Below are 14,762 nucleotides of genomic sequence, written 5' to 3'. Positions count from 1 at the left end.
AGGTTCAGCTCCTCCCTCAGGAGGAAGCGTCTGTTAGAGTCCCTGGTTGAAGAGAAGCTTCCTTGCCCCCTGAATCCTTGCTGTGCCAAAGCCCTGGAATATCATTTCTGGTGAGTGGATTTGGGTTCCTATATCCAAAGTCTAGGGATCTGATTAAACTCCAGAGGTATGCCTGAGGTAAGAGGCATGCCAGGCAGAAATCATGTTGGCGGCAGCACGAGAGTTTTCTCAATGATCTGTTTGCAAAGATGACATTACAAAGACAGTACCATGGGATCTACGACCCTTAGGGCTGGGCTGTTATGATTTCTTAGTAAGGAGCATCTGGAAGAAAATCTTGAAGGACAGATAAAATGTTAAGAGAAGGATTCAAGGCAGTCTGTCTAATTGACAGAGGTTTTGGCATGGGGAAATCTAGGAAGTAGAGAGGAATTGACTAGAGAGAAATTGATAGAGAAATCACTTTCCCCAGCAACCCTGTCTTGCTGCATGGAAACAAACTATCAGGAAGTTCACTTAAATTCATTCAGGGCTATGAGATTGGAGTCTGACCTGTTTCTTTTAATCACTAGCCTATAGTTTATTGCTGGAAACTGGGGAAAGGATATCTAACTGGTCTTGGAGAGAAACCATCTTTTTCAGTGTGAAAATAGGACTTGGGCTGCAGATGGCAGCACACATGTGAGATCCTTCAGAACTTAATGTCTCCGTTCATTCTCAACCCCTAGGCCATCAGATACTGGTGAGTTGGCGGTGTGAACTTGTTTTGCTCTCACTGCTTGCAGTGACACCGGAGACCTGAACACAAGTGGTCTCCCTCGCAGAAGGGCCTCTCCTGTATGCATGCTGTTCTGCCTATTCTTTTTTTTGTTGTTGTTGTTTTGCTTTGTTTTGTTTTTTGGATTTTTGGTTTTTTTCAAGACAGGGTTTCTCTGTATAGCCCTGGTTGTCCTGGAACACACTCTATAGACCAGGCTGGCCTCGAACTCAGAAATCCACCTGTCTGCCTCCCAGAGTGCTGGGATTGCAAGCGTGCGCCGCCACCACCACCCGGCTATGCCTATTCTTGTTAAAATACTAACCACACAGTATCACAAGGAATGCTTAATTTTCAAAATAACTAATCTGGACATCACCTTTATCTCGACCAATCCATATCTGTACAATGTCTGTCTCGAAGTTATAGGACAGAGGCAAGGTTGATACATACATACTGAAAAGGATGAGGTAATCTTTCATGATTTTTCTTACACCAAGGTGGAGACCATGTCCCTTTTCACATCCTTTCTTCTGCTGTGTGTGGGAACGGCAGTTTATGCAGAGACCTTAATTGAAGGTGCTCAAAATGCCTGCCCTGTGGTTACCTGCAGTTCTCCAGGCCTGAATGGCTTCCCAGGCAAAGATGGACGTGATGGTGCCAAGGGGGAAAAGGGAGAACCAGGTATGCACTAAACTGTTTTCTTCATGCTTAAAATATTTTGGTTTTAATTATGTGTATGTGTGTGTCTGTGCACATGTGCATGTATATATGCATATACTCATATGCATTCAAGGGCAGGTTACCTTGGAGATTAAAGACATAGTATCCTCTTGGAGCTGAAGTTACAGGCAGTTGTGAGCTACCCATCATGGGTGCTGGGAACTGAACTCAGGTCCTCTGCATTAGCAGCACATGCTCTAAAGCACTGAGCCGTCTCTTCAGCTCCTTTCTCTGACTCTACATTCTAGAGGAAGTTGACTAGAGGTTCAAGTGAGTAAAGTCTTATTAGGCATATTGTAATTCAGCAGCAACATACTGTAACTCAGAACGAACACAGTTCCAGTTTCTCTGGCATTCGGGGCTGCCACACAGAAACGGGTGGGATTGCCTCACCTGTCCTCATGTCTCTCTGTCTCACGGAGCACAGGGAATTTACCTCATCACAGGGGATTAAACTTTAGAAAAAGAGCAAAGCCACAGATATTGACCCACATTTTGTTTGTCTTCCGTCAGGTCAAGGGCTCAGAGGCTTGCAGGGCCCTCCTGGAAAAGTAGGACCTGCAGGATCCCCGGGGAATCCTGGGTCAAAAGGAGCAGTGGGACCGAAAGGAGACCGCGGACACTGTGTAGGTGAGGACGTCATTTCTGAATGTCTGGGCTGATGACACTGGGGTTTAGAACATAGGATGCTGGTGGGATGTGCCTCATCCTTAGTGCCGCAAGATAGATAGCTTCCTGGTCAAGTTCCCTCAGCACTATCTGGTTACTTAGAGCCTAAGGGCGTTCTATCAATGACTAGATATATATTTGCACATCTTTCAGGAAATCCTATTTCCAGGCACCCTGTAAAGGGTGGGAGTCCAGATTGTTTTTTCTCTTAAACAGTCTCCTTCAGCTGGAGTTTCTGACCTCAAGGAGACAATGCTGTATGTCAATGTGGGCTGATTATGTCTGTTTAACCTATGATGACTGTTTGTAACAGTGACAGGCATGTAAATTCTATTTCACTTTTAAGAAACCAACCTAAAACTCAGGAGGTTAAAATCATAACCATTTATTTAAACATACTCCAGTGGGGTCAGCCTCAACAGTCTCATTTCAGCTGAGCTCCTTTATGCCTGTGGTTCACTCAGTGGTCTTCTCAGACTTCTGCGTTCTGTGTGGGGGAGGGGTCAGCTGCCATAAAGAGGGTGGGACATGAGGATCTTATCACATCAGAGGCTATCCAGGGCGTGATAAGGTAGCAGTGATTACACAATCCTTCTCTTTTTCTCTTCTTTTCTTTTTCTTCCTCTCTCTCTCTCTCTCTCTCTCTCTCTCTCTCTCTCTCTCTCTCTCTCTCTCTCTCTCTCTCTCTCTCCCTGTCTCTCTCTGTCTCTCTCTGTCTCTTTCTCTTTTTTAGGATAGAGTATCCCTATGTAGTTCTGACCATCTTGGTGCTCACTCTGTAGACCAGGCTGTCCTCAAACTAAGAGAGATTCAATTACCTCTGCCTCCCAAATGCTAGAATTAAAGGTGTGTGACACCATCACCCAGCAATTATTCAGTTCTTAACATAGAAGGTTCAAGGCTTGTGAAGCTTGAAAGATATACATAGCCACTTTTGGAATGTTCACAAAAGGCACAGCCTGGTCCAGAATTGAGGGGTATGGGGAAAAGATCACATGTTGTTATGAGAAAAGCTGGTACCATATTTCAACTACTTAGTTCACACCAAGTAGCACATGCCCTTCCCTCGTGAATAATGAGGATCTCAGAGAAAATGTTGATTTCTTTCATGGCAAATTTCAGTAAAACCAAGACAGGGCAGAAATTAGGGTGATGGCTTGGTTAGCAGAGCCTTTGCCACAAAGCGTGGGTACTTGGACTTGACCATTCAGTAAATATCCATGTGAGAAAGATGGGTGCAGCAATGCTCACTATACCGTTACTGTGGAGGTAGAGATGCCCCACAAATGTGCACACATATGCACACACACACACACACACACACACACACACACACACACACATCAACCACCCACTACCTCCACAGACAAAACAACCAAAGAACAAAACAACAAAAAGACAAAAGAACAAAAAGGGCAACAAAAATCAAAATCTCTTAGAGACAAAAATCTCTACAATGGTTTTAGTCAATGTGGGGGTTTGAATAAGAATGGCCCTCATGAATGCTTGGCCTCACAGACCTACTCGTGAAAGGCACTATTAGGAGGTGTAGCCTTGTTGGAGGAAGCATGCTACCATGCAGGCGGGCTTTGAGGTCTCATGCTCAAGCTAGGCCTAGTGTGGTAGTCTTCTCCCTGTGGCCTGAAGATCAAGATGTAGACCTATCAGCTTCTTCTCCAGCCTCATGTCTGCCTGCATGCCACCACGCCTCCTACCATGACAGTAATGGACTAACCCTCTGAAACTGTAAGCCAGCCCCAACTAAATGCCTTTCTTTATGAGAGTTGCCATGATCATGGTGTCTCTCTACAGCAATAGGACAAGTAATAATAACTTCTGAAGAGATTTGTTTTAGCCCTAATAAAGCAATTCAGGAAAACAGTCAAACTCATTTACAGATTGCTGTCAAGCTATGTAATTGAGTGAGTAGATGAATGTACTAGTGAACTATACATGTACATTAAATATCTTTGTATATGGGACCAGCATTTCATTTAATTAACTCATCAATTTATTTAATTTTGAGGCAGGGTCTCACTGTGAATCCCTGGCTGGTTTGGAACTTGTTTATATAGACCATTCACCCTTGAACTCACAGAGATCCACCTGCCTGTGCCCAAAAGGCATTTGATATCAGTCTTGACTCTGACTAGAATTTTTAGGACAAAAGCTTGGGCTCTGGTGGCTCCAAAAAGATAGGTTTGGTCACATAACACCATATGCCAATTAAACACATGAGTGTTTGAGAGAGGAAAAAAGTGAAAGGATTATGGATTTTTCAATCTGTCTTCAAGCTTAAATATAAAAACAAAGAGAACAAGGGACAGCGAGGGCTCACAATCAAGCTAGCTGTGCTCTCATTGATGATGGTCTTGGTCTGGTGCAGAGAGGCAGTCTGAAGAAGTCTTTCCTGCCATTGTCACTTGAGGGAACCAGTCTGATTCCTACTAGGTGATCACTCTTGCTCCCACAGCATTGCTGCCTCATGGGTAACTGCCTCATCTTGGGAGGTAGGTGGTCTGTTCTGTGAGAATTTGCTCTTCCTGGAATCTGATGAGGATGTCTTTGCACCGTCTTCTTCCCTGAATAGGATGATATAGGTTAGAAAGGCAGTATGTGAGGTGCTAGCCTACTAAGGGCCTGTTTTAGATAAAGGAAAAGACTGAATTATTAGCAGGTAAAAACAGATATTTTCTTTTAAGGTATTTTAATGTTAAAAACAAAAGGTGAACCTTTCTTCTTGTTCTTCTTGTACGTGTTCTTCTTATTCTTGTTCTCCTCCTCTTACTCCTCCTCCTCCTTCTCCTCTTCTAATCTGAAAAAAGATACCACACTTCCTAAATGTACAGCTTAGGTCTGCACACTCACACTGCCTTTCACTGTTTAACTTTCTAGATTGTGATACTAGCAAAATCGATTTAGAAATTGCAGCCCTGCAATCAGAGATGAGAGCCCTGAGAAGGTGTAAGTACCCCCCCCCCCCTTATTCTTCTGGCAGTTTAAGGTCTGGGAATGGTGGGAGGCAGAACATTCACGGCATGTGTATGATTTCCCAGGACCTGGAAAACCTGCTCCCATTCAGATCCCACGAGATCCTCCCAACAATCATTTCGTAGAAACCGAGGCAATTCAAAATTCATTTATTTACTCAAATTTACAGAGCTCAGTGGTAGGACCAATTTATAAGCTTCAGTGAGTCTGACCCCAGGACCCCAGTTCTGTAGCGTCAGATTTTGCTCACTAAAAATAGAATGTGGGCTACTTTATAATCCTGGGATCTAGACCAGATGATGGAGCCAATCATGCTTCTTCTAGCTGTGGCCGGATAGACCCAAACATTTTTGTCTGATTGAGAGTTAACAGGATGGTGGAATTCAGAATTCCAGACAACCTGTGCTCCACAGTGTAGATCTCAACACACAAAGATGTGCCTGTTTATTCAGATTAAGACTGCAAGACAAAAAAAAGCAAGATTACCAGTTAAACTAGAACTTGAGGTAAAAAGAAGTGTGTTTTGGTTTGTGGAAGCATTTCACAACGGGTCTCATGAAGTCAGACATCCATTAGGTGATACGCCACCAGAGAGAATGGAGCATACACAGTTCTGTTTGAACTCCATACAATGAGTGTTCAAGAAGGCAAGCTGGTGTCACCCACCTTTTTACATTTTAGGGGTGCTCTTCTCTCAGGGTGAGAAAGTTGGAAAGAAGCACTTTATGAGAATTCCTGAAAAGATGAGCCTTGGCAAAGTGAAGGCTCTGTGCTCCGACCTCCATGGCTCTGTGGCCACTCCCAGGAATGCTGAGGAAAACAGCGCCATCCAGAATGTGGCCAAAGATATTGCCTACTTGGGCATAACAGACAGGAGGGTTGAAAACATTTTTGAGGATCTGACTGGAAACACAGTGCAATACACTAACTGGAATGATGGGGAGCCCAACAACGTGGGCTCTGGAGAAGACTGTGTGGTGATCTTGACAAATGGCAAGTGGAATGATGTCCCTTGCTCTGACCCTTTTTTGGCAGTCTGTGAATTCTCTGACTGAGGGTGCTTGTTTCTCAGCCCTCCTTGAAACTTTAATGTACTCTAGAAGTCCACAGTTTCTTCTGAAAAATAAAATGTGCAAAAATATAAACAATTCAACATTGGTTACCCAATTAAACTGTATGACTTTTCAGAATAGCCTTCTCTTGTGAAGGTGTAGAAATAAAGTGAGTTTATTTTTCATGTATGGATCTTGTGCTCTATGGGGTCCCTTTTCTCCTTGGGTAATGGTGTCACCCTGTCTAATTCCATAGTTTCTCAGCCCAGTCTCAGGTATTAAAAGGGTTTGCTGATAGCTTTATTTCAGAGATGTACTTCCTTACTAATGAGGCATTAAACTACAGAATTCTCAAGTTAACAGATTAATAAATTCACACACACATATGTATAATTATTCCATCTATCTATCATTCATCTATTTGTCTGTCTGTCTGTCTGTCTGTCTGATATCCACCTTGTAGGTAGAGGCACAGAACACTTCTCTGACCCTAGAAACCACTTAATCACTTCTCCTACTTACTGTTACCAAAGATAAAGTATGATTTGATCTGTATCATAATAAATTAATTTTATCTGTTTATAAACTTCATATCGATAGAATCATGTGTGTACTGGCTTATGTCTTACTTCTTTCAGAGTTAATCACGTGAGTCATTCATGTTGTTACAGACAGCAGTAGTTTATTTCTCTCACTGCTATAAAGACCCCTGTTATATTAAAACATCATAGTTTCTCTTTTTTATTGGTAATGGACACTTTTGAATGGGTTATAATTTTTGGTCATTAAGGGAAAAAAGGTCTCTTGGGGGCTGGAGAGGGCTCCACTGTCATGAGAGTAGGTATTGCTCTTGCAGAAGACCTGAGTTAAATTCCCAGCACAGATATGATATCAGGGAGCTCACAAACTCCTGTACCCCCACCTACAGGAGTCTCTCAAACTCCACGAACACTTGCACTCATGTGTACAAACCCACATACATACACAAAGTTGAAAAGAAAAAAATCAATAGTAAAACAGAAGCACTCATGAACTTTCTTTTGGTAGATACGGGCACTGATTTGCTGGCTGGTTGGTGGTGGTGGGGAAAACAGGCACTTTGATCCGATGGAAAGGAGCCACACTCTGGTGACCTGTGTGTGTCAGGGGTAGACATTCTACATCTCTGGGAGGAGGCTGTGTGCTGATTCTTTTGACTTTGGCCATTCTTGTAGGTATAAAGTGATATTGTCCTGTGTTTTGATTCTATTTCACCAGTGTGTTAAAATAATGAAAATATTCCACATGGGAACTGCTAATCTAAACATCTTTTGTGAGCTACCCGTTCAAAGCTTTTGTAGTTTAACTCAGCCTGTACTTTTCATATTGATGTAGTTTTTCATTCAGAATGCCAATCTCTTCTACTTATGTGCATTGTAGGCACCTTCTCAGGTTTTTTACTTCTCCCATTATTGGTGTTTAGTGAATTTAAGAGCTCATTTACACACACACACACACACACACATACACACACACACACACACACATACACACACACACACACACACACACACACACACACACACACACACACGTGTCTGGGAGTTTTGCCTTGTATGTCTGACGTGCACCACATGGCTGCCTAGTGATAAAGGAGGCCAGAAAAGGTTAAAGGATCCACTGGAACTGGCCCACCAGATGGTTGTGAGCCGTGTAGGTGCTAGGAATTGGACTTCCGCCTCCTGGAAGAGCACTTGGTGCTCTTAACTATCGAGTTGTGATTCCAACACCAAGGTCTTAGTGCTTTCCTTATCTTCTTTGGTTTTTCTTTTTCTTTTTTTCTTTTTCTTTTTTTTTTTCAAGACAGGGTTTCTCTGTGTAGCCCTGGCTGTCCTGGAACTCACTCTGTAGACCAGGCTGGCCTCAACTCAGAAATCCTCCTGCCTCTGCCTCCCAAGTGCTAGGATTAAAGGCATGTGCCACCACTGCCTGGCCTTACTTTAATTCTTAAGATAGCCCCATTTTGCTGGTTGTGGTGGTGCACACGGTAGGATTTGCTGAACATAGACCCGTTTATTAATATTTTCCTTTAAGGTTAGTTCTTTGTGAAAGCTAAACTGTTGCCTCTCATGAAGATATCTTTCTGTGTTTCTTTCTGAAGTTTCATTTCTTAGCTTTCTGCCTATCCTTAAAACATATCCATGGTAAAGCACTGTTTATTGGAAAACCAGTTTTCTATGTTGAAGTGAAGACAGTACTTTGCAGATTAGGTGAGTAGGTGTGGACTGGTTTTTGAACTTTGTGTGTTTGCTGTTGCTCTGTTTGTCGATTCTTGTGGAAAATAACAGCTCCCAGCCTTTCAGAGTTTTTTTTTTAAAGCTACAAGAGATCAAAATAAATGATAGAATCATCTTCAATTTCCATAAACGTCTGATGTTTTCATTATTACAACATTAATCATCTCAGTCAACTTAGATTTAACAATGTACTACTAAGTCTCAAATTAATAGTTTAATCTCTTCATTTAACCAGAATTCTAATTTTTTATTGCTATATTTTAAAATACGAAGAAATATAAAAGCTTATCATATAACAATATAAAAGAATTTTTATCAGTACATTTGTATGTTTTAGCCTGGGGGGGGGGTCATAACATATTTCAGTTGTATTAAAAGTTTAAAAAAATACATTATTAGTAATTATTATTTTTCTGTTATATATAATATATGCTTAATTTTCTTTCTGAAGTTATATATTTCTAACTATAAAAGCTCACAGATGTTTCTGCAAACACATCCATGTAATCAGAATGCAGTTGCATTACCATAAGTGACTGTTGGCTTCTCTCTTGCTGAATAACACATAATCTGGCCCATTTTTCCCAGTGTTCCTAGTGGTATTGTTCCTATCATGCAAAAAGTGGACTCATAGCTCATACGGGGGAATCATAGTTCATTCTGGAAAACAGCATGGAAGGCCTTTGTAGCAGCATCACCTGGCATACACTAGCACACATTAAACATCCATGAATACGTACAAAGTAAACATGTATGTAGAATATGAATTCTACATACATGACCAATAAAGTTCCTGTCTTTGACCACTCTAAACTCCACTTCTTTCAAAGAAAAAGAAATAGAAAAAAGAAAAAAATGAATAAATAAAGAACAGGAACACACAGGTCTCTAATTCCATCACTTGAGAGGCAGAATAAGCTAGATCTCTATGAGGCTAAGGCCCTCCTGGTCTACAGAGTGAGTTACAGGCCAGCCAGAGATACACAGTGAGACTCTGTCTCAAAAAACAAAGATGAAAACAAAACACAGCCCATTCCCCTCCCAAACACCCAAAACAAAAACAAAAACAAAAAATCAGCAAACTAATCTCTACCACCACCAACACTTATAAAAAGAAGACAGAGGAGGAGTAGGAGGAGTAGGAGGAGGAGGAGGAGGAGGAGGAAGAGAGGGAAAAGTGAAGGGGTGGGGGAGAGGAGGAAGAATAAAGACAGACTGGCATTAGGGAACCACTGAGCACTGAGCTCAGGTGTTTTCCTATAGTGAAGCAACACCGGATTACATGCCACACGGCAATTCCTCTAGTATGACCTCTGGGGGTGTAGTAGTAGCATAAGGAAGTATTAGTCTAAGCTCTTCATCTTTGACAGAAAACAGCTGTCCCCAGCTTTATAAGCAGTTTCCAGGACTTGTAAAGGACTCGTGAGTCACAGAGTCATGCTTGGGAGGTCCAAACTATGGCCCCCCAAACTAGTATTTTTACTTCATTTTGTCCTCTGTGTCAGAAGTCATTTTTTAAAAACCATAGTCAATACTTCCCAGTAATATAGTATATAATAATATAATAATATATTATTATAATATATAATAATAATATACATTGTACCTTTATCAGGATTCTAGGCAAAGGGAGCCAGAAAATTAATCCAAATTCAAATTCAGCAGTAGGATTGCTCCAGAAAAAAAGAGGTTAGGTCTTAGTCAGGGTTTCTATTCATGCACAAACATGATGAAGAAGCAAGTTGGGGAAGAAAGGGTTTATTCAGTTTATACATTCACTTTGTTGTTCATCACCAAAGGAAGTCAGGACTGGAACTCACACAGGGCAGGAAGCAGAAGCTGATGAAGAGGCCATTGAAGGATGTTACTTGCTTTCCCTGGCTTGCTCAGCTTGCTTTCTTATAGAACCCAGGACCACCAGCCCAGGGATGGCACCACTCACCCTTGATCACTAACTGAGAAAATGCCTTACATCTGGATCACATGGAGGCATTTCCTCAAGGGAAGCTCCTTTCTCTGTGATAACTCCAGCTTGTGTCAAGTTGACACACAATCCCAGCCAGTACTGGTTATAAACTTAAAGCAAATGAAATGTATTACATTATAAACTCATTTCTGAACCTTCCTCTAAAGTTGTGGTTCCATCTGGTTGTAAGGATGACTACTGGTAGGAACTAAGTGGGCATTCCACATTCTTGTTTGGTAGTTAAATGAGCTTTAGTTACTGCTTAGCAATGGCCTGTCTGGGAGTGGAAGTCCTGGGCTGGATTTCTAATGCCAGATACAGTTGCATAGAGAAACCTGTGCAATAGCTTTCTTTCTCCTATCAGTATTTAGCTCACTCCAGGCTGGAACCAGATTCCAGTAGCTTGTAGACTTCCCAGGCATGCAAGCCTTGAGCCCTTCATCTTGTAACCATCCCTCTTAGTTCGTATAGCTTTACTTTTCTTCTATACATGGAGGTAACATGATTGATCACAATCATTAATTTTCTTTTTTTCTTTCTTTCTTTTTTTATATTTTTATTTTCTATATTCTTTGTTTACATTCCAAATGATTTCCCCTTTCCCAGATCCCCCCTCCCCATATGTCCCATAAACCTTCTTCTCTCCATCCATTCTCCAATCACCTCCCTCCTTTTTCTCTGTCCTTATAATCCCCTCCAATGCTAGATCAATCATTTCCAGGATCAGGACCCTCTCCATACTTCTTCATGGGAGTCATTTGTTATGTGATTTGCGCCTTGGTATTCAGAGCTTCTGGGCTAATTAATATTCACTTATCAGAGATTGCATTCCATGTGTATTCTTTTGTGATTGGGTTACCTCACTTAGGATGATATTTTCCAGATCAAAACATTTGCCTAAAAATTTTGTGAATTCATTGTTTCTAATTGCTGAGTAGTATTCCATTGTGTAAATATACCACATTTTCTGTATCCATTCCTCCTTTGAGGAACATCTGGGTTCCTTCCAGCTTCTGGCTATTATAAATAAGGCTGCTATGAACATAATGGAGCATGTGTCTATATTGCATGCCGGGGAATCCTTTGGGTATATACCAGGAGAGATATAGCAGGGTCCTCCAGAAGTGTCATGTCCAGTTTTCTGAGGAACCGCCAGACTGATTTACAAAGTGGTTGTACCATCTTACAGCCCCACCAGCAGTGGAGGAGTGTTCCTCTTTCTCCACATCCTTGCCAACACCTGCTGTCTCCTGAGTTTTTGACCTTAGCCATTCTGACTGGTGTAAGGTGAAATCTCAGGGTTGTTTTGATTTGCATTTCCCTAATGACTAATGATGTTGAGCACTTCTTAATGTGCCTCTCGGCCATCCGAATTTTTCCAGGTGAAAATTCTTTGTTTAGGTCTGTACCCCACTTTTTTTTTATTCGATATATTTTTTATTTACATTTCAAATGATTTCCCCTTTCCTAGCCCCCCCCCCACACTCACAGAAAGTCCCGTAAGCCCCCTTCTCTCCCCCTGTCCTCCCACCCACCCCTTCCCACTTCCCCGTTTTGATTTTGCTGAGTACTGCTTCACTGAGTCTTTCCAGAACAAGGGACCACTCTTCCTTTCTTCTTGTACCTCATTTGATGTGTAGATTATGTTTTGGGTATTCCAGGTTTCTAGGTTAATATCCATTTATTAGTGAGTGCATACCATGATTCACCTTTTGAGTCTGGGTTACCTCACTTAGTATGATGTTCTCTAGCTCCATCCATTTGCTGAAGAATTTCATGAATTCATTGTTTCTAATGGCTGAATAGTACTTCATTGTGTAGATATACCACATTTTTTGCATCCACTCTTCTGTTGAGGGATACCTGGGTTCTTTCCAGCATCTGGCAATTATAAATAGGGCTGCTATGAACATAGTAGAGCATGTATCCTTATTACATGGTGGGGAATCCTCTGGGTATATGCCCAGGAGTGGTATAGCAGGATCTTCTGGAAGTGAGGTGCCCAGTTTTCGGAGGAACCGCCAGACTGATTTCCAGAGTGGTTGTACCAATTTGCAACCCCACCAGCAGTGGAGGAGTGTTCCTCTTTCTCCACACCCTCTCCAACACCTGCTGTCTCCTGAATTTTTTTTTTTTTTTTGTCTTTTTTTTTATTTGATATAATTTATTTACATTTCAAATGATTTCCCCTTTTCTAGCCCCCCCCCACTCCCCGAAAGTCCCGTAAGCCCCCTTCTCTTCCCCTGTCCTCCCTCCCACCCCTTCCCAGTTCCCCGTTCTGGTTTTGCCAAATACTGTTTCACTGAGTCTTTCCAGAACCAGGGACCACTCCTGCTTTCTTCTTGTATCTCATTTGATGTGTGGATTATGTTTTGGGTATTCCAGTTTTCTAGGTTAATAACCACTTATTAGTGAGTGCATACCATGATTCACCTTTTGAGTCTGGGTTACCTCACTTAGTATGATGTTCTCTAGCTCCATCCATTTGCCTAAGAATTTCATGAATTCATTGTTTCTAATGGCTGAATAGTACTCCATTGTGTAGATATACCACATTTTTTGTATCCACTCTTCTGTTGAGGGATACCTGGGTTCTTTCCAGCATCTGGCAATTATAAATAGGGCTGCTATGAACATAGTAGAGCATGTATCCTTATTACATGGTGGGGAATCCTCTGGGTATATGCCCAGGAGTGGTATAGCAGGATCTTCTGGAAGTGAGGTGCCCAGTTTTCGGAGGAACCGCCAGACTGCTTTCCAGAGTGGTTGTACCAATTTGCAACCCCACCAGCAGTGGAGGAGTGTTCCTCTTTCTCCGCACCCTCTCCAACACCTGCTGTCTCCTGAATTTTTAATCTTAGCCATTCTGACTGGTGTAAGATGAAATCTTAGGGTTGTTTTGATTTGCATTTCCCTAATGACTAATGAAGTGGAGCATTTTTTAAAATGCTTCTCCGCCATCCGAAGTTCTTCAGGTGAGAATTCTTTGTTTAACTCTGTACCCCATTTTTTAATAGGGTTGTTCGGTTTTCTGGAGTCTAACTTCTTGAGTTCTTTATATATATTGGATATTAGCCCTCTATCTGATGTAGGATTGGTGAAGATCTTTTCCCAATTTGTTGGTTGCCGATCTGTCCTCTTGACGGTGTCCTTTGCCTTACAGAAACTCTGTAACCTTATGAGGTCCCATTTGTCAATTCTTGCTCTTAGAGCATACGCTATTGGTGTTCTGTTCAGAAACTTTCTCCCTGTACCGATGTCCTCAAGGGTCTTCCCCAGTTTCTTTTCTATTAGCTTCAGAGTGTCTGGCTTTATGTGGAGGTCCTTGATCCATTTGGATTTGAGCTTAGTACAAGGAGACAAGGATGGATCAATTCGCATTCTTCTGCATGCTGACCTCCAGTTGAACCAGCACCATTTGTTGAAAAGGCTATCTTTTTTCCATTGGATGTTTTCAGCCTCTTTGTCGAGGATCAAGTGGCCATAGGTGTGTGGGTTCATTTCTGGATCTTCAATCCTGTTCCATTGATCCTCCTGCCTGTCACTGTACCAATACCATGCAGTTTTTAACACTATTGCTCTGTAGTATTGCTTGAGGTCAGGGATACTGATTCCCCCAGATTTTCTTTTGTTGCTGAGAATAGTTTTAGCTATCCTGGGTTTTTTGTTGTTCCAGATGAATTTGATAATTGCTCTTTCTAACTCTGTGAAGAATTGAGTTGGGATTTTGATGGGTATTGCATTGAATCTGTATAGTGCTTTAGGCAAAATGGCCATTTTAACTATCTTGATTCTACCGATCCATGAGCATGGGAGGTTTTCCCATTTTTTGAGGTCTTCTTCCATTTCCTTCTTCAGAGTCTTGAAGTTCTTGCCATACAGATCTTTCGCATGTTTGGTAAGAGTCACCCCAAGATACTTTATACTGTTTTTGGCTATTGTGAAGGGGGTCATTTCCCTAATTTCTTTCTCAGCCTGCTTATCCTTTGAGTATAGGAAGGCCACTGATTTGCTTGAGTTGATTTTGTAACCTGCCACTTTGCTGAAGTTGTTTATCAGCTGTAGGAGCTCTCTAGTGGAGTTCTTTGGGTCACTTAGGTAGACGATCATGTCGTCTGCAAATAATGATAGTTTGACTTCCTCCTTTCCAATTTGTATCCCTTTGACCTCCTTATGTTGTCGAATTGCCCGAGCTAGTACCTCAAGTACAATATTGAAAAGATAAGGAGAAAGGGGGCAGCCTTGTCTGGTCCCTGATTTCAGTGGGATTGCTTCAAGTTTCTCTCCGTTTAGTTTGATGCTGGCTACCGGTTTGCTGTATATTGCTT

At 41.8% G+C, this 14,762-nt stretch overlaps 1 protein-coding gene across 1 annotated transcript; it reads left to right on the top strand.

Moving 5' to 3' along the window:
* The first annotated feature begins 1,266 nt into the window (after positions 1–1,266).
* Positions 1,267–6,195, top strand: Mbl2 (mannose binding lectin 2). The gene is made up of 4 exons (XM_052172609.1): positions 1,267–1,441; positions 1,994–2,110; positions 5,045–5,113; positions 5,822–6,195. The coding sequence occupies exons 1-4, from the start codon at positions 1,267–1,269 to the stop codon at positions 6,193–6,195; spliced, it is 735 nt and encodes a 244-aa protein (XP_052028569.1).
* Positions 6,196–14,762: the final 8,567 nt, after the last annotated feature.

The sequence above is a fragment of the Apodemus sylvaticus genome, chromosome 1 (assembly GCF_947179515.1).
Source record: "Apodemus sylvaticus chromosome 1, mApoSyl1.1, whole genome shotgun sequence".
Classification (NCBI taxonomy): Eukaryota; Metazoa; Chordata; class Mammalia; order Rodentia; family Muridae; genus Apodemus; species Apodemus sylvaticus.
Note: the sequence above shows the minus strand (reverse complement) of the source record. Positions and strands in the feature narration are given on the sequence as shown.

Bases quoted from the DNA above. Each gene is read 5' to 3' on its own strand.
- Mbl2 (XM_052172609.1), top strand. From the start codon at position 1,267: ATGTCCCTTTTCACATCCTTTCTTCTGCTGTGTGTGGGAACGGCAGTT. The intron at 1,442-1,993 runs GTATGCACTAAA...GTCTTCCGTCAG, and splicing joins GGGGGAAAAGGGAGAACCAG to GTCAAGGGCTCAGAGGCTTG. The intron at 5,114-5,821 runs GTAAGTACCCCC...TTTACATTTTAG, and splicing joins GATGAGAGCCCTGAGAAGGT to GGGTGCTCTTCTCTCAGGGT.